Genomic DNA, 15,434 nt, shown 5'->3' on the forward strand with positions numbered 1-15,434 from the left:
ATTTGCAGAGAACGATACACAGAAATATAACCTAGAGCTAGGTAATTGAATCAAACACTGGACAACATCAATAGCAGGGTCATTTTGATCAATTCATCTGGACAATTCATTGTCAATTAATGTATTATCATGGTTTGAAAAAATTATGAGACATTTTATGGAATCAATTATGTCCAAAATGTGTTCAAATACAAACACACAACCTTCTTGCTCATTCAGTTAGGGGTTTGAGAAATTCCTGTTACAATTTGTGTGATGTTACAACAATGTTGCCTCTGATGTTTATGCTTGTAGAAATTACTCCTACAAATGATGCTTCACTAATGCAACTATTTACAACCTTCACAGATACAGTTATCAACAACAACAACAGTAATGACGTTAATAAGGAAGTGGATATTCAACCGGCAGAAGAAAGGCATAGGGGTTGAGATAAATGAAGGTTAGGTTCAGGACCTAGGGTTGGGTTAAGGTAAAGGTTAGGTATAGTTTCAGTGAGGTTAAGGTAAGGGTTAAGGAAAGGAATAAAAGTTAACATTGGGTTAGTGTACCGCTGTCTGCCACTATTCATTTTCAGCTGGGTAAATATACACTGCCTTTTAATAATAACAATGACATGTCTTACGTGGGCCAGTTGTAGGTCCACCATCAGTAGATCCAGCAGTTGTTTGAGTCTGTGGATCTCCTGCAGTTTTCTCTGGTGCTCCATTGCTTCTGTGGCTCTCTCTGCTTCCCTCTGTCTCGCTGCTTCCCTCTCTCTCTCTGCCTCCCTCTGTCTCTCTGCTTCTCTCTGTCTCTCTGCTTCTCTCTGTCTCTCTGCTTCTCTCTGTCTCTCTGCTTCTCTCTGTCTTTCTGCATCTCTCTGGCTCTCTGCCTCCCTCTGACTCTCTGCCTCCCTCTGGCTCTCTGCCTCCCTCTGGCTCTCTGCCTCCCTCAGTCTCAGGATCTCAGTCTTCCACTCTTCCATGATACCCCTTTCTACTCTTCTTCTCCTCCTTTCATCTTTTAAAAGGGCTCGGAGATGGTCTGTCTCAAACTGTAATTGTTCAATGATCTTGTCCTTCTCCGTTCCACCATTCCTCTTCTTCTTTTCCTCCTCCCAGAGGCACACTTGGAGTCTGTCCATCTCCTTCTTTTGATTTCGGATTGTTCGATTCTTCCCCCTCAACTCAAGCATGTGGGCTTCCTTCTCTGTATAGGTCTTCTTCTCTTCTCTCAGGAAGTGAACCTCCATCTCTGCCTGCTTGTAGCTGGGAGCAAAGGAATGTCAACACATTATTTAGGAAGTGAACTCAGACAATTTACTACAATATTAAAATAATAATTCAACTTCTGCTCAATTTAACTGTCTTTAATAACACAAATCACACAACTGTGACTTACAGTATGTGAATGTGATGAGTTGACTATCCATGATGGCCAGAGGTGGGTAATGTGTCACTCTGGTCCAGGGCGTTACGTACAGCTTGCAGACACTGAGCCTTCCTTCAGCAAGCCGCACATAATGCCCTGTACCAGAGCTAGGTTATGTGATGAATGACTTACAGACTGTTCCACATGATAGGAGGGGGTAAGAAGACAGTCCCAGTAGGAGACGGAGATCGTCCAGAAGAAGAAGAGGTGTCCATCTCCTCAGAGCCTGCAGGAAAGGTCTACAAGTTGTATTTCTGGAAAATAAAGAGATGCCTTCGTTTAGCAACCATGTGTGTTTCTATGTTTCTGTCACTAGATGGTGCCATTGTACACAACTTTTACTCACCAGGTCAGTGAATTCAGAAACAGTCTTCAGAGTTGAGTCCTCAAGCTCTAGCCTACAACCCATCATGCATCAGCACAACTAATATAATAATACCTCATCACAACTTCATAATCACAGTACACCTGGATTGTGTTCACAAAGTGTTTCAGGGTAGGAGTGCTGATCTAGGATCAGGTCGCCTCCTGTCCATCAAAACGTATTCAGTTTAATTTAAAAGACCAAACTGATTATTGATCAGAACTCCTTCTATGAGACTTTGTGAATATGAGCCTATGTGAAAGAACCTTTCTGGCATATGCTGCCTAGCAGTACACAGACAATTCAGAAAGTCCGACAGACAGACAGAAGAGTAGATACAGATGGAGTGATTGATAGCAACAGAAATAACGAAGCGGATGGTTAATGTATTGTAAACTTTTGTAAATATTTGACTCACCTCAAATCACACGTGTCAAACCTCAGTTTTAGTGTTGAACCGAATAATATCCTCGGCATTAACTTTCTCTGGTCTGGAGCTGTATTGTTGCGTCATTTGAAACGCTTGAGCGTCATAATCCGTTCACCGCGCCTGCTTGATTGACAGCTAGGGGTTCTCCTGCGCATCAGTGTCCAAAAGTCGATAATGTTTAGCTACTCATAATTGATAAAGTCATTTATAACTATTTTCACTTGACTTTTATTTCGTGTATTTTTGCCTAAGGTTATTTGGAATTCTATGTTGTGTGATTTGTCTTTGTATGGGCCTAAAGTTCAATGAAATACAAACAGCAACCAAAGCCTACAAACATTTCCCACACAAATACAAATGTGGGTGTTTAGTGAGAACACAAAATAATAACATTACAGCCATAACTGTACAAACAAACATACAATCACAACTCTCTCCCCACTATTTATTGTTTCTGCAGTGAGGATTCACCCCCTTTAGATAATGATGTTGTAATTTATCTACAGAAAAACGTTGTTCTGATCTCAACAAGCAGTAGTAGCAGTTTGCAAATCATAGAGCCAGATGAATGGCTCTTTCACCGATGCAATTCGGTTCCCGAGGTTCAACAAAAAGATCCGTTCAAAAAGAGCCGTTCGTTCGTGAACGACACATCACCACACTGTAGTTCTCCACCATTTCGTATCGTGAGCTGGAGGAGCGTTCGTCCAACTTCTCATCCAAGTAAATGGCAGCGGCGCATCATCCATCCGATGAACTCCCAAGGGACTAGGAGGATAGTTTACGATGCAACAAGCGTTTGGGGAGGACATTCATTGAAACGCAATGACTGTTTTTAAATTCTTGAGAGACTCTTGCTCCAGGGGAAATCTCATCAGCAATGTCTCTGCTGTGTGTCAGAGGTGGGATCTTTTCCTTCTTCACTATGCTTATTATACTGTACATATCGGTCACATTAATGACATTGCAGTCAGGAAAGTTGTCTGTAGGCTATTGGGGAGATGCGCATAGCCCGTTGAGTTGTCACGTTCCAGTCCAAACATGACCTGGGATGTGAGAAGGGAGCTATTCTATAACACATGTAGATGACATGTTGTCTTTCTATGTAGATTATATTTTGGTTTTATATTTCATATTTGATTGATGATTAGGCCTATGACTTTTGATTCCACTTTGGCTACCTTGCACCATATTGTCCTCTCTTGCTATATCTTAAACTTTATGCCCTTGTGCAGATCTTCTCTCTAAACAATATTCATGATAGTTTGAATGAGTTGAGTAAACTACACTGTTGTTAGCTTCTCAGTCTGTACTGTACTGTCCCTGGAAGACTCTCCACATAGTTCACCTAGATCCAGTCCACTTTGTACCACTGGTCAACTAATCATCCAAACCTCTGATTAGTGAATCAGGTGTGCTGGTGGTGGAATACATGATATGAACTGGTTAGGGGGAGGACAGGTTTGAGAAGGGAAAGACTAAATTGACTTTTCTGACCAACATCCCATTGACAGCCCATCTGGCCAAAACTTAAAACAGACTCTAACCTTAACCCTAACATTAACCAAACCCTTAAGCCTTAAAGGTAGTCTCATCAGTCATCAGACTGTAGTTTCTCCCTGTGTGTCCAGTAAACCTCCTCTCATCATGGGTGTGATTCAGACTGTAGTTTCTCCCTGTGTGTCCAGGAAACCTCCTCTCATCATGGGTGGGATGCAGGCTGAAGCTGGAGAGGCCAGTAGCAACCACCCTGACCACTTTATTACTAGTTGGGGCTGGATAGTATCTCTAGAGTTACAGTAAGCCATTTCCATGTAAAATGATTGTCTATTAGGTATTGGTTGTGAAATTGTTAGATATTACTTGTTAGATATTGCTGTACTTTCAGAACTAGAAGCACAAGCATTTCGCTACAGTCGCAATAACATTTGCTAACCATGTGTTGTGAAGTGTAAAATTTGATTTGATTTGAGCACCAACGCATCGTTCATAGGAGCATGTGTAATTGGCTGTCAAATGAAATCTAAGACTGTATATTTTTGGTAAATGTAATTCTAGATCCATTTTTCAACCAGTGAAGGCTTTGATTTCTGGGTCAACAGATGGAAAAGGGATCTTAGAAAACATCACCAGAAAAAGTCTTAAAAGGTCCAATATCAGAACTACATAAAAACAGAATCATGTTGACATAAAGACCCCTGACTACTAATATCAACACTTACATTTGGTTTTGGAGAAATCATTAACCTTCTTTAAGTTTCAGAAATATTACCTTGTGCCTTGTAATTCCGTTACCAAAAACCCACATAACTTCAAGATATTTTCACATTTGTCATTGTGAGGAGGGGGATAATGAAAGTTCACAGAAGTAATGGTGGGGCTAACAATTAGTTCTAGTGATTTTTCTGATGTATATTTTTTGCGTGAATTATTAAGTGATTAAAACTCGTAATTCCGTTACCAAAATGCTAGTGGAATTACCAAGAAATCTGTAACCGAATTACTGCAACTGAATTGGCTGAAATGGGAAATCATAATAGTCACAAACCACAATTGGGTCACCTGGTACTGTCCTCCTTTCCACTTGCATATTGTTCAGCTCATAACTGTTTTCTTTCTCTTCTCTGGTGGTCAAATTAACAGTGTTAAAACATTCTGTCTGGACAATCTCTCTCTGCATGCTGAGAGTGTTTGGTGCATGCTGGGAATTGTATGAGTGAGTGTTGTGTAGAGTTACATATCCTGCTTTTTCTTTTACATTTATTTTTCTTGGTGGTGTCTTTTTTCTCTTCCTATGCATCATTGAGGTTATCAGTATTTTTATTTAGTTGTTGTGGTAGAATTAAGTACATTGTTTTTCGTGTTGAAATTGGCTTTGGCGGGGGTGGCGACCCACATGGGGATGCCGTCCCTGTCACTTCAGCACGGCTTCAGGTGTGTTACTGACGCTACTGTCACTGTGGAGGAGTTTCTGGTCGCCGTAGGAGAGAAGGTGGGATATGAGAATGTTGCTTATGCGTCACGGATGAATAAAGGGGTGGTGGTTTTGCTTAAAGAAGAGAGTCTTGTAGATCGTATGGTTGAGCATGGTGTACTTCTTAAAGAAGAGAGTCTTGTAGATCGTATGGTTGAGCATGGTGTACTTCTTAAAGAAGAGAGACTTGTAGATCGTATGGTTGAGCATGGTGTACTTCTTAAAGAAGAGAGTCTTGTAGATCGTATGGTTGAGCATGGCGTACTTCTTAAAGGAATGTTTATTCAAGTTACGGCGCTTTTCTCTCCGTCAACAAGGGTAACGATTTCGAATGTACCGCCGTTTATACCCAATGAGCTGTTGGAGCATCCCTCAGAACATCCCTCAGAACTCACCACATTCTGAGGGTGCCACTGGTGGCACAAGCATGTCAGAGCTAACCTTTGGAGAAGAAATGTGCTTCTAGTTCTGACAATGCAGTAATAACCAACAAGTAATCTAACTAACAATTCCAAAACTACTGTCTTGTACACAGTGTAAGGGGATAAAGAATATGTACATAAGGATATATGAATGAGTGATGGTACAGAGCAGCATAGGCAAGATAGTGTTACATAATTTCCCATCAATTCCCATTATTAAAGTGGCTGGAGTTGAGTCAGTGTCAGTGTGTTGGCAGCAGCCACTCAATGTTAGTGGTGGCTGTTTAACAGTCTGATGGCCTTGAGATAGAAGCTGTTTTTCAGTCTCTCGGTCCCAGCTTTGATGCACCTGTACTGACCTCGCCTTCTGGATGATCGCGGGGTGAACAGGCAGTGGCTCGGGTGGTTGATGTCCTTGATGATCTTTATGGCCTTCCTGTGACATCGGGTGGTGTAGGTGTCCTGGAGGGCAGGTAGTTTGCCCCCGGTGATGCGTTGTGCAGACCTCACTACCCTCTGGAGAGCCTTACGGTTGAGGGCGGAGCAGTTGCCGTACCAGGCGGTGATACAGCCCGCCAGGATGCTCTCGATTGTGCATCTGTAGAAGTTTGTGAGTGCTTTTGGTGACAAGCCGAATTTCTTCAGCCTCCTGAGGTTGAAGAGGCGCTGCTGCGCCTTCTTCACAATGCTGTCTGTGTGAGTGGACCAATTCAGTTTGTCTGTGATGTGTATGCCGAGGAACTTAAAACTTGCTACCCTCTCCACTACTGTTCCATCGATGTGGATAGGGGGGTGTTCCCTCTGCTGTTTCCTGAAGTCCACAATCATCTCCTTAGTTTTGTTGACGTTGAGTGTGAGGTTATTTTCCTGACACCACACTCCGAGGGCCCTCACCTCCTCCCTGTAGGCCGTCTCGTCGTTGTTGGTAATCAAGCCTACCACTGTTGTGTCGTCCGCAAACTTGATGATTGAGTTGGAGGCGTGCGTGGCCACGCAGTCGTGGGTGAACAGGGAGTACAGGAGAGGGCTCAGAACGCACCCTTGTGGGGCCCCAGTGTTGAGGATCAGCGGGGAGGAGATGTTGTTGCCTACCCTCACCACCTGGGGGCGGCCCGTCAGGAAGTCCAGTACCCAGTTGCACAGGGCGGGGTCGAGACCCAGGGTCTCGAGCTTGATGACGAGCTTGGAGGGTACTATGGTGTTGAATGCCGAGCTGTAGTCAATGAACAGCATTCTCACATAGGTATTCCTCTTGTCCAGATGGGTTAGGGCAGTGTGCAGTGTGGTTGAGATTGCATCGTCTCTGGACCTATTTGGGCGGTAAGCAAAATGGAGTGGGTCTAGGGTGTCAGGTAGGGTGGAGGTGATATGGTCCTTGACTAGTCTCTCAAAGCACTTCATGATGACGGAAGTGAGTGCTACGTAGTCGTTTAGCTCAGTTACCTTAGCTTTCTTGGGAACAGGAACAATGGTGGCCCTCTTGAAGCATGTGGGAACAGCAGACTGGTATAGGGATTGATTGAATATGTCCGTAAACACACCGGCCAGCTGGTCTGCGCATGATCTGAGGGCGCGGCTGGGGATGCCGTCTGGGCCTGCAGCCTTGCGAGGGTTAACACGTTTAAATGTCTTACTCACCTCGGCTGCAGTGAAGGAGAGACCGCATGTTTTCGTTGCAGGCCGTGTCAGTGGCACTGTATTGTCCTCAAAGCGGGCAAAAAAGTTATTTAGTCTGCCTGGGAGCAGGACATCCTGGTCCGTGACTGGGCTGGATTTCTTCCTGTAGTCCGTGATTGACTGTAGACCCTGCCACATGCCTCTTGTGTCTGAGCCGTTGAATTGAGATTCTACTTTGTCTCTGTACTGACGCTTAGCTTGTTTGATAGCCTTGCGGAGGGAATAGCTGCACTGTTTGTATTCGGTCATGTTACCAGACACCTTGCCCTGATTAAAAGCAGTGGTTCGTGCTTTCAGTTTCACGCGAATGCTGCCATCAATCCACGGTTTCTGGTTAGGGAATGTTTTAATCGTTGCTATGGGAACGACATCTTCAATGCACGTTCTAATGAACTCGCACACCGAATCAGCGTATTCGTCAATGTTGTTGTCTGACGCAATACGAAACATGTCCCAGTCCACGTGATGGAAGCAGTCTTGGAGTGTGGAGTCAGCTTGGTCGGACCAGCGTTGGACAGACCTCAGCGTGGGAGCCTCTTGTTTTAGTTTCTGTCTGTAGGCAGGGATCAACAAAATTGAGTCGTGGTCAGCTTTTCCGAAAGGGGGGCGTGGCAGGGCCTTATATGCGTCGCGGAAGTTAGAGTAACAATGATCCAAGGTCTTTCCACCCCTGGTTGCGCAATCAATATGCTGATAAAATTTAGGGAGTCTTGTACATGTAGACTATAGCCTGTTTTAGAGAAATGTAATCATCAAATATTGTAAGAGCTTTCATTGTCTGCTTATATGCAGTTATGACTTGGTGTACAGGGAGAATACTGTAAGAATGGCCCATGTTCAAAATTCTGTCGCTGTACATTTCAAAAGTGCTGAACAAATAGTTATATTGACGACGTCCATCCTAGGTCTCTCATTGTCTTAATCTAAATTACAGATATCCTGTAGTCCACTCGTTGTCCCCTTATGCCATAGTTTGTACATCTCAATTGTCAGTAGAAACCACATTTGTTTAAGCAAGTCAGCCATATCAGCTATGTTTTTTAAAAAGGATTCTCTCCATGGTGCTGAAAAGAAAGCTCTGCTGTTGGGACAGCTTTATGTCGACCCTAACAGTTTGTGGGCACCGTTTGTTAAATTTATAGTGCAATTAATGTATTGTATAGTGTTGTGTTGTGTAGTGGCTTTGCTGGCATTCATCTAAAACATTTTGGGGGAGTTTTCCCCACCAAGATGTACATGCTGCAATCACCACTGGGTGGGTGAATTATAACACACCAACCCTGTTACCTATAGATAGACAGTCTAGACATGTTTAAACTATTTACATGTGTTTGGTAAGCTTGCATTCCATTCCCCCTGTCACATGGGGATCTATGGTTGATTCTAGATGAAATAGTCAACTCTGTTACAGTCAACCCTGTCACTTTATTTGACACTTAATAGGCACTTACTATGGTATGTATTTGTTACTTTGAGATGGAAAACATGTTTTTTATTAAGTTGAACATGTGCTCCTTATGACAGAATGTTAGAATTAGGTGAAATATAAAGTTACACCCCCCAAAAGGTACTCAATTGGTACTGAACTGGAGGAGTACTGAACTGGAGGTGGGAGAGCTAACGATGCTTCTACTGTTGCTCTCTCCTCAGATTCTTAGAGAAGCTATTTCAATCTGATATTTCTCCTATAGTCTAAAATAGATGTGTATAGAGGACTCCTCTCTAATATAACATGTCACACATTGTATCAAACTGATGGAATGTTAGGTGTCTCATTGAAAGTCTAACATCTACCATGACTACTGGATGTTTCAATTCTAATAAATAACAAAACAATCCACACCGTAACAACAATATTGCTTTTTTACTAAATGCTTTTATTAAAGAGTAAAACTTTGCAAACAAAAATGACATCATCAAACATCACTGGCCTGACTTGAGCAGCTCTGCCCGGGGATGGAGCCAGCAACTTAGCTGCTACTTGTCCGGTCCAGGCTACCTGCAGACCTCCTCCCAGACCTCCTTTTCAGCACCTCCCCTTAACAGGAGAGGTGGTGGAAATGATCAGAGTTGCATTCAACTTGAATAAAGATGAGAAACTCTGGTCTGTGGAGCCACTGGTCTGAGGGGAGGACTTCTGTTGAAACCATTTCCATTTTTGGGATATTTTCTAGGACTGTAGAGGTGGTAAGCAGAGATGAATTTAACTAGGATACAGATGAGAGTCTCTGTTCTTGGGAGGAGGGTCACTGACCTTCGATGGTTTGTTGCCTGATAAAGAGGATACTTGCTGGCTTGAGGAGACTATAATGTTTTGAGGAGGAAATGTGGCTCGATGACTTAAAGAGGAGGAGGAATTATTGGGCGACACTTTTAATTACCAACGTAACCTCAGTGGAACTGTGGCTTCATCGAGTTCCAGCTCTAGGCAGAATGCTGTAAGACATCACAGAGACAGGTAAGTATCTATATATTTACATGTGTGTTGCATGTACACTAAACCCTCACATTTGGATAATGTCACTTTTTAAAGTGATGACATGTATATTAACAGTGTAAAACATGAATAGATGTTTAAACATTCTTTACCTCATCCTAATTTTCTTCCAGATGCTTGGCTTTTTCTTTGTCTTGGATATTCGCTCTGATGTTTCAACCTCTTCTGGAGCTTCTAGCTGCTGGCTGTCTGGCCCCCCCTGATGGTTCTCTGGCCCCCCCTGATGGTTCTCTGAACTCCCCTCCTGGTTCTCTGCCCATGCCTGTTGCCTCCTTGGCCTTTCCTGGTGGCCATCAGCAGATCCAGTGGGCTCTTGGCTTACTTGTTGGCCATTGGCCCACCCGGGCAACTCCTGACCGTGGTTGTAATCGTGGCTGTGTTGGGTGGTTAGACACCGGGTGTTGATTTGAGCATCAGCCTCCAGATTCATCTGCTCCAGGTAGTTTTCCTTCATCCTCTCCCTCTCCTCCTTCAGTTGTTGATGAGTCTGTTTTTTAAGCAGGGACCGCTCTCTCCACTGCTTATTGAAATCCTCCATCTTCTTCCTTCTCTCCTCAGCCTTCAGCAGCTCCTTCCTCTTCTCCCTCTCTCTCTCTGCCCGGGTCATGGTGGATGTTAGCCTTGTGTGTCCAGGGATGGCTGGGAGGGGAGAAGAAGTAGAGTTCACATTCATCTTAGTGGATCTGGTATCAACTTAAATGTAATGGACACAGGGAATGAAGAATAGAAAACACAATTGGATCTCAATGATTCTTTACTCTTTTCAGTTGAGCAAGGCATGGAATTTGTCAATAAAGTGCAATAATTCCCATCCCGAATTGACCTGGCCCTAAGTTGAACATGAGTCCAGAATGGCACCTATTCTTTGTATAGTGCCAGGGCATATGTGATCGCTTAGCGCCCCATGGCCACTAGTAGCCCCCGGATCCCCCCAAAACACGTTTTTGTGTGTGTGTTTTTAGGAACTCTTTCTGGGTCTCTACTTAGTCTTGAGAGTTAGACTAGTAGATGACACAAGGTACCATTTAAAAACGTGGTTGTTATCAGCAGTATTTTTCTTGTTATGTCAGTCAGTCACTCAATGAGCCATGTCAGCTAACATATTCTTTGGACAGTAGTTTTATATTGAAACAATGATGCAACATGATGACTGGTGTGGAACAAATGTGTGTAGAGGAGACTAAAGAGGATAATGTCATAAGTAGAGGGAAAACAGGTCTTACCTATGTGGACGATCTTATGGCCCTCCTCAGCCTCTCTCTGATACGTTCTCTCTATCTTTCTGAGGTTCCTCTTCTCCCATTTTTTATTCGCCCAGCCCACGGCTCTCCTTCGGATACTTTTATCGGGTGGGAGAATGTCCTCCTTGTCATCTTCTTTCCTCCTCCTCTAAGTCACCCCTCTTGTACTCAAGGATCTCCCTTCTTTCCTCTTCCACCATCTCCTCTCTTTTTTTTGCCTGTATTATTTTTTCTCTCTCTCTGATTAAAGATAAATGGGATTTAATGGCTTTCTTTCTCTCCTCCTCTCTCTCTTCCTCTCTCTGCCTCTCCTCCTCTCTTAGTCTCAACATTTCTTTCTGTCTAGCAATTTCAATCTCTCGTTTTTTATCCTGCTCCTCTTGTTGTCTTGCCCTCTCCTGTTTTCTTTCCATCTCCAGCCGTCTTTCCTCCTTCTCCCTCCTGATTTGTTGTCCTCTTTCTATGTGTTCTCGTTCCCCCTTCAACACTTCTAACCTCCTCTCTTTACGCCTATTGAAGACTTCCCGTGCTTTTGCTTTAACATTAACTACTACATGTTTCTTCATGCTTACTTCCTTTCCTCTCTCTTCTCTTTCCCTGTACTCTTCCTCTGCTTCCTTAATCACTTCCTGCTTTTCTTCCATCTCTCTCTCCTGTTCTATCTCCAGTTCATTCTGTCCCTCAATTTCCCCCAAAATATTTTTCTGCCCTTCCTTTCTTCTTCCTGCTTCCTCCCTTTCTCTCATAATCATCTTTTCTTTCTCCATCTCTTTCTGTTGCTGATCTTTTAATTCCATCTCTCTCTGATTGTCATTGTCTTTCTCCCTTTCTTTCTCCTTCTCCTTTTGTTTCTGTCTCTCCTCTTGTTGTTGTCGTCTGTGTATCTCTTCTATCTCTCTCTGTCTCTTGTTCTCCCTCTCTCTTCCCTCCTCCATGTCAATTTGCTTCTGTTTCCATATATTTTCTTCTTCTTGATCTCTCTCAAACATTATCTTTCTCTCCACTTGTTGTTGTCGTCTTTCTTTCTCTCCAATCTCTCTCTGTCTCTCTTTCTCTTCGATCGCTCTCTGTCTCTCTTCTTCTCTTTCTTCCTCTTCCATCTCTATTTGCTTCTGTTGACATCTTTCTTCATCATTCTCTCTTTTGATCTCTCTCTGTCTCTCTTCTTCTCTTTCTTCCTCTTCCATCTCTATTTGCTTCTGTTTAAATAGTTGTTCTTCATTCTCTCTTTCAATCTCTTTCTGTCTCTCTTCTTCTCTTTCTTTCTCTTCCATCTCTATTTTCTTCTGTTTACATCTTTCTTCTTCATTCTCTCTTTCAATCTCTTTCTGTCTCTCTTCTTCTCTTCCGATATGTTTTTGTCTCTTTTCCATGATCTTTCTTTTGATCTCTCTCTGTCTCTCTTTCTCCTTCTCTTGTACTTCCTCTTCCATCTCTATTTGCTTCTGTTTACACATTTCTTCATCATTCTCTCTTTTGATCTCTCTCTGTCTCTCTTCTTCTCTTTCTTCCTCTTCCATCTCTATTTGCTTCTGTTTAAATAGTTGTTCTTCATTCTCTCTTTCAATCTCTTTCTGTCTCACTTCTCTTTCCATGTTTTTCTGTCTCTTCTCCATTCTCTTTCTTTTGATCTCTCTCTGTCTCTCTTTCTCCCTCTCTCGTTCTTCCTCTTCCATCTCTATTTGCTTCTGTTTACATCTTTCTTCTTCATTCTCTCTTTCAATCTCTTTCTGTCTCTCTTCTTTTCTTTCGATATGTTTTTGTCTCTTTTCCATTATCTTTCTTTTGATCTCTCTCTGTCTCTTCTCCCTCTCTCGTTCTTCCTCTTCCATCTCTATTTGCTTCTGTTTACATCTTTCTTCTTCGTGCTCTCTTTCAATCTCTCCCTGTCTCTCTTCTTCTCTTTCTTTCTCTTCCATCTCTATTTTCTTCTGTTTACATCTTTCTTCTTCGTGCTCTCTTTCAATCTCTTTCTGTCTCTCTTCTTCTCTTTCGATATGTTTTTGTCTCTTTTCCATTATCTTTCTTTTGATCTCTCTCTGTCTCTCTTTCTCCCTCTCTCTTTCTTCCTCTTCCATCTCTATTTGCTTCTGTTTACATCTTTCTTCTTCAATCTCTCTTTCAATCTCTCTCTGTCTCTCTTCTTCTCTTTCCATAATTTTCTGTCTCTTCTCCATTCTCTTCCTTTTGATCTCTCTCTGTCTCTCTTTCTCCCTTTCTCGTTCTTCCTCTTCCATCTCTATTTGCTTCTGTTTACATCTTTCTTCTTCAATCTCTCTTTCAATCTCTCTCTGTCTCTCTTCTTCTCTTTCCATAATTTTCTGTCTCTTCTCCATTCTCTTCCTTTTGATCTGTCTCTGTCTCTCTTTCTCCCTCTCTCTTTCTTCCTCTTCCATCTCTATGTGCTTCTGTTTGCGTCTCTCCTCTTCTTCTTCTCTCTCAATCTCCTTCTTCTTCTCATCTTCTTCTTGTCTCTGTTTTGGTATTTTCTCCATTCTCTTTCTTTCTACCTCTTTCTGTTTGTTGTGCTCACCCTCCATCTTCTCCTCCATGTCCATTTGGTTCTGTTTCCATTTATATTTGTCTGTTTCCATATTTTCTAATTCTATCTGCTGTTCCTTGATTTTCTTGAAGACTTCCTCCAATTCAGACGTATTTTTGTCATTGATGAGGGCTGTCTCCATCTCCATCTCTCTCTCCACTCTATTTTTCAACTCCTCTTCACTTCGTCTCCAATCATTTTCTCTCTCTCTGTCTCTATCAAATGTTCTCTCTGGTTCAGTCTCGTCTTTCAATCTAATCTCTTCTTTCATTCTCACAACCTCTCTGTCTAACACTAGTACATTTTGGTTAACCTGTTTCACTCTCTCATTCTGTCTTCTAAACGCTTCTTTCGCTCTTTCAAATTTGATTTTGTATTGAATCTCTTTTGTTGTCATATCTTCTTTCAGTCTCTCAACCTCTCTCTCTAACTCTTTTACCTTTTCGTTAACCAGTTTGACTTTCTCATTCTCTGCAATACGCATGTCTCTTTCTCTTTCAAATATGATTTCCTTCTCAATCTCTTTCAATCTCTCAATCTCTCGTTCTAACGCTTTTATCGTTTCTTCTGCCTGTTCCACTTTCTTCTTCATTTCTTGACTTTCCAATTCTGCTTTTCTCTTCCTTTCCATCTCCCTTTCTCTCTCTTTTTCTCTCTCTCTTTCCCTCTCTCTTCCTGTCTCAATAGGTTTGTTGTTCCAGGCCAGTCTTGGTCGCTGATCCTCCATGACTTTCTGCCATAGCCTCAATCTCTCAATCTCTTGCTTCATTTTAAAAGGTTAAATTAGTGATAATCTATTACCAAGACATACTTTCAAAAGATTTGCAGAGAACGATACACAGAAATATAACCTAGAGCTAGGTAATTGAATCAAACACTGGACAACATCAATAGCAGGGTCATTTTGATCAATTCATCTGGACAATTCATTGTCAATTAATGTATTATCATGGTTTGAAAAAATTATGAGACATTTTATGGAATCAATTATGTCCAAAATGTGTTCAAATACAAACACACAACCTTCTTGCTCATTCAGTTAGGGGTTTGAGAAATTCCTGTTACAATTTGTGTGATGTTACAACAATGTTGCCTCTGATGTTTATGCTTGTAGAAATTACTCCTACAAATGATGCTTCACTAATGCAACTATTTACAACCTTCACAGATACAGTTATCAACAACAACAACAGTAATGACGTTAATAAGGAAGTGGATATTCAACCGGCAGAAGAAAGGCATAGGGGTTGAGATAAATGAAGGTTAGGTTCAGGACCTAGGGTTGGGTTAAGGTAAAGGTTAGGTATAGTTTCAGTGAGGTTAAGGTAAGGGTTAAGGAAAGGAATAAAAGTTAACATTGGGTTAGCGTACCGCTGTCTGCCACTATTCATTTTCAGCTGGGTAAATATACACTGCCTTTTAATAATAACAATGACATGTCTTACGTGGGCCAGTTGTAGGTCCACCATCAGTAGATCCAGCAGTTGTTTGAGTCTGTGGATCTCCTGCAGTTTTCTCTGGTGCTCCATTGCTTCTGTGGCTCTCTCTGCTTCCCTCTGTCTCGCTGCTTCCCTCTCTCTCTCTGCCTCCCTCTGTCTCTCTGCTTCTCTCTGTCTCTCTGCTTCTCTCTGTCTCTCTGCTTCTCTCTGTCTCTCTGCTTCTCTCTGTCTTTCTGCATCTCTCTGGCTCTCTGCCTCCCTCTGACTCTCTGCCTCCCTCTGGCTCTCTGCCTCCCTCTGGCTCTCTGCCTCCCTCAGTCTCAGGATCTCAGTCTTCCACTCTTCCATGATACCCCTTTCTACTCTTCTTCTCCTCCTTTCATCTTTTAAAAGGGCTCGGAGATGGTCTGTCTCAAACTGTAATTGTTCAATGAT

The 15,434-nt window shown here is 42.4% G+C and overlaps 1 protein-coding gene across 1 annotated transcript; it reads right to left on the reverse strand.

Moving 5' to 3' along the window:
• Positions 1–37: 37 nt before the first annotated feature.
• On the reverse strand, positions 38–14,287 carry LOC139411833 (trichohyalin-like). Its single transcript, XM_071158575.1, has 5 exons — positions 13,236–14,287; positions 11,527–12,101; positions 9,870–10,416; positions 886–1,250; positions 38–57 (listed from the first exon to the last, which is right to left on the reverse strand). The coding sequence occupies exons 1-5, from the start codon at positions 14,285–14,287 to the stop codon at positions 38–40; spliced, it is 2,559 nt and encodes an 852-aa protein (XP_071014676.1).
• Positions 14,288–15,434: the final 1,147 nt, after the last annotated feature.

Source organism: Oncorhynchus clarkii, chromosome 6, assembly GCF_045791955.1.
Source record: "Oncorhynchus clarkii lewisi isolate Uvic-CL-2024 chromosome 6, UVic_Ocla_1.0, whole genome shotgun sequence".
NCBI lineage: Eukaryota > Metazoa > Chordata > Actinopteri > Salmoniformes > Salmonidae > Oncorhynchus > Oncorhynchus clarkii.

Excerpts from the sequence above, each read along its gene's own strand:
- LOC139411833 (XM_071158575.1), bottom strand. The coding sequence starts at position 14,287 with ATGGAGGATCAGCGACCAAGACTGGCCTGGAACAACAAACCTATTGAG. Across the intron at positions 12,102-13,235 it reads ATGGAAGAGGAAGAACGAGA|AGAAGAAGAGAGACAGAGAG; the intron begins AAGGGAGAAAGA and ends AGAGGAAGAAAG. Across the intron at positions 58-885 it reads GAGCCAGAGGGAGGCAGAGA|TGTTTGATTCAATTACCTAG; the intron begins GTCAGAGGGAGG and ends GATGTTGTCCAG.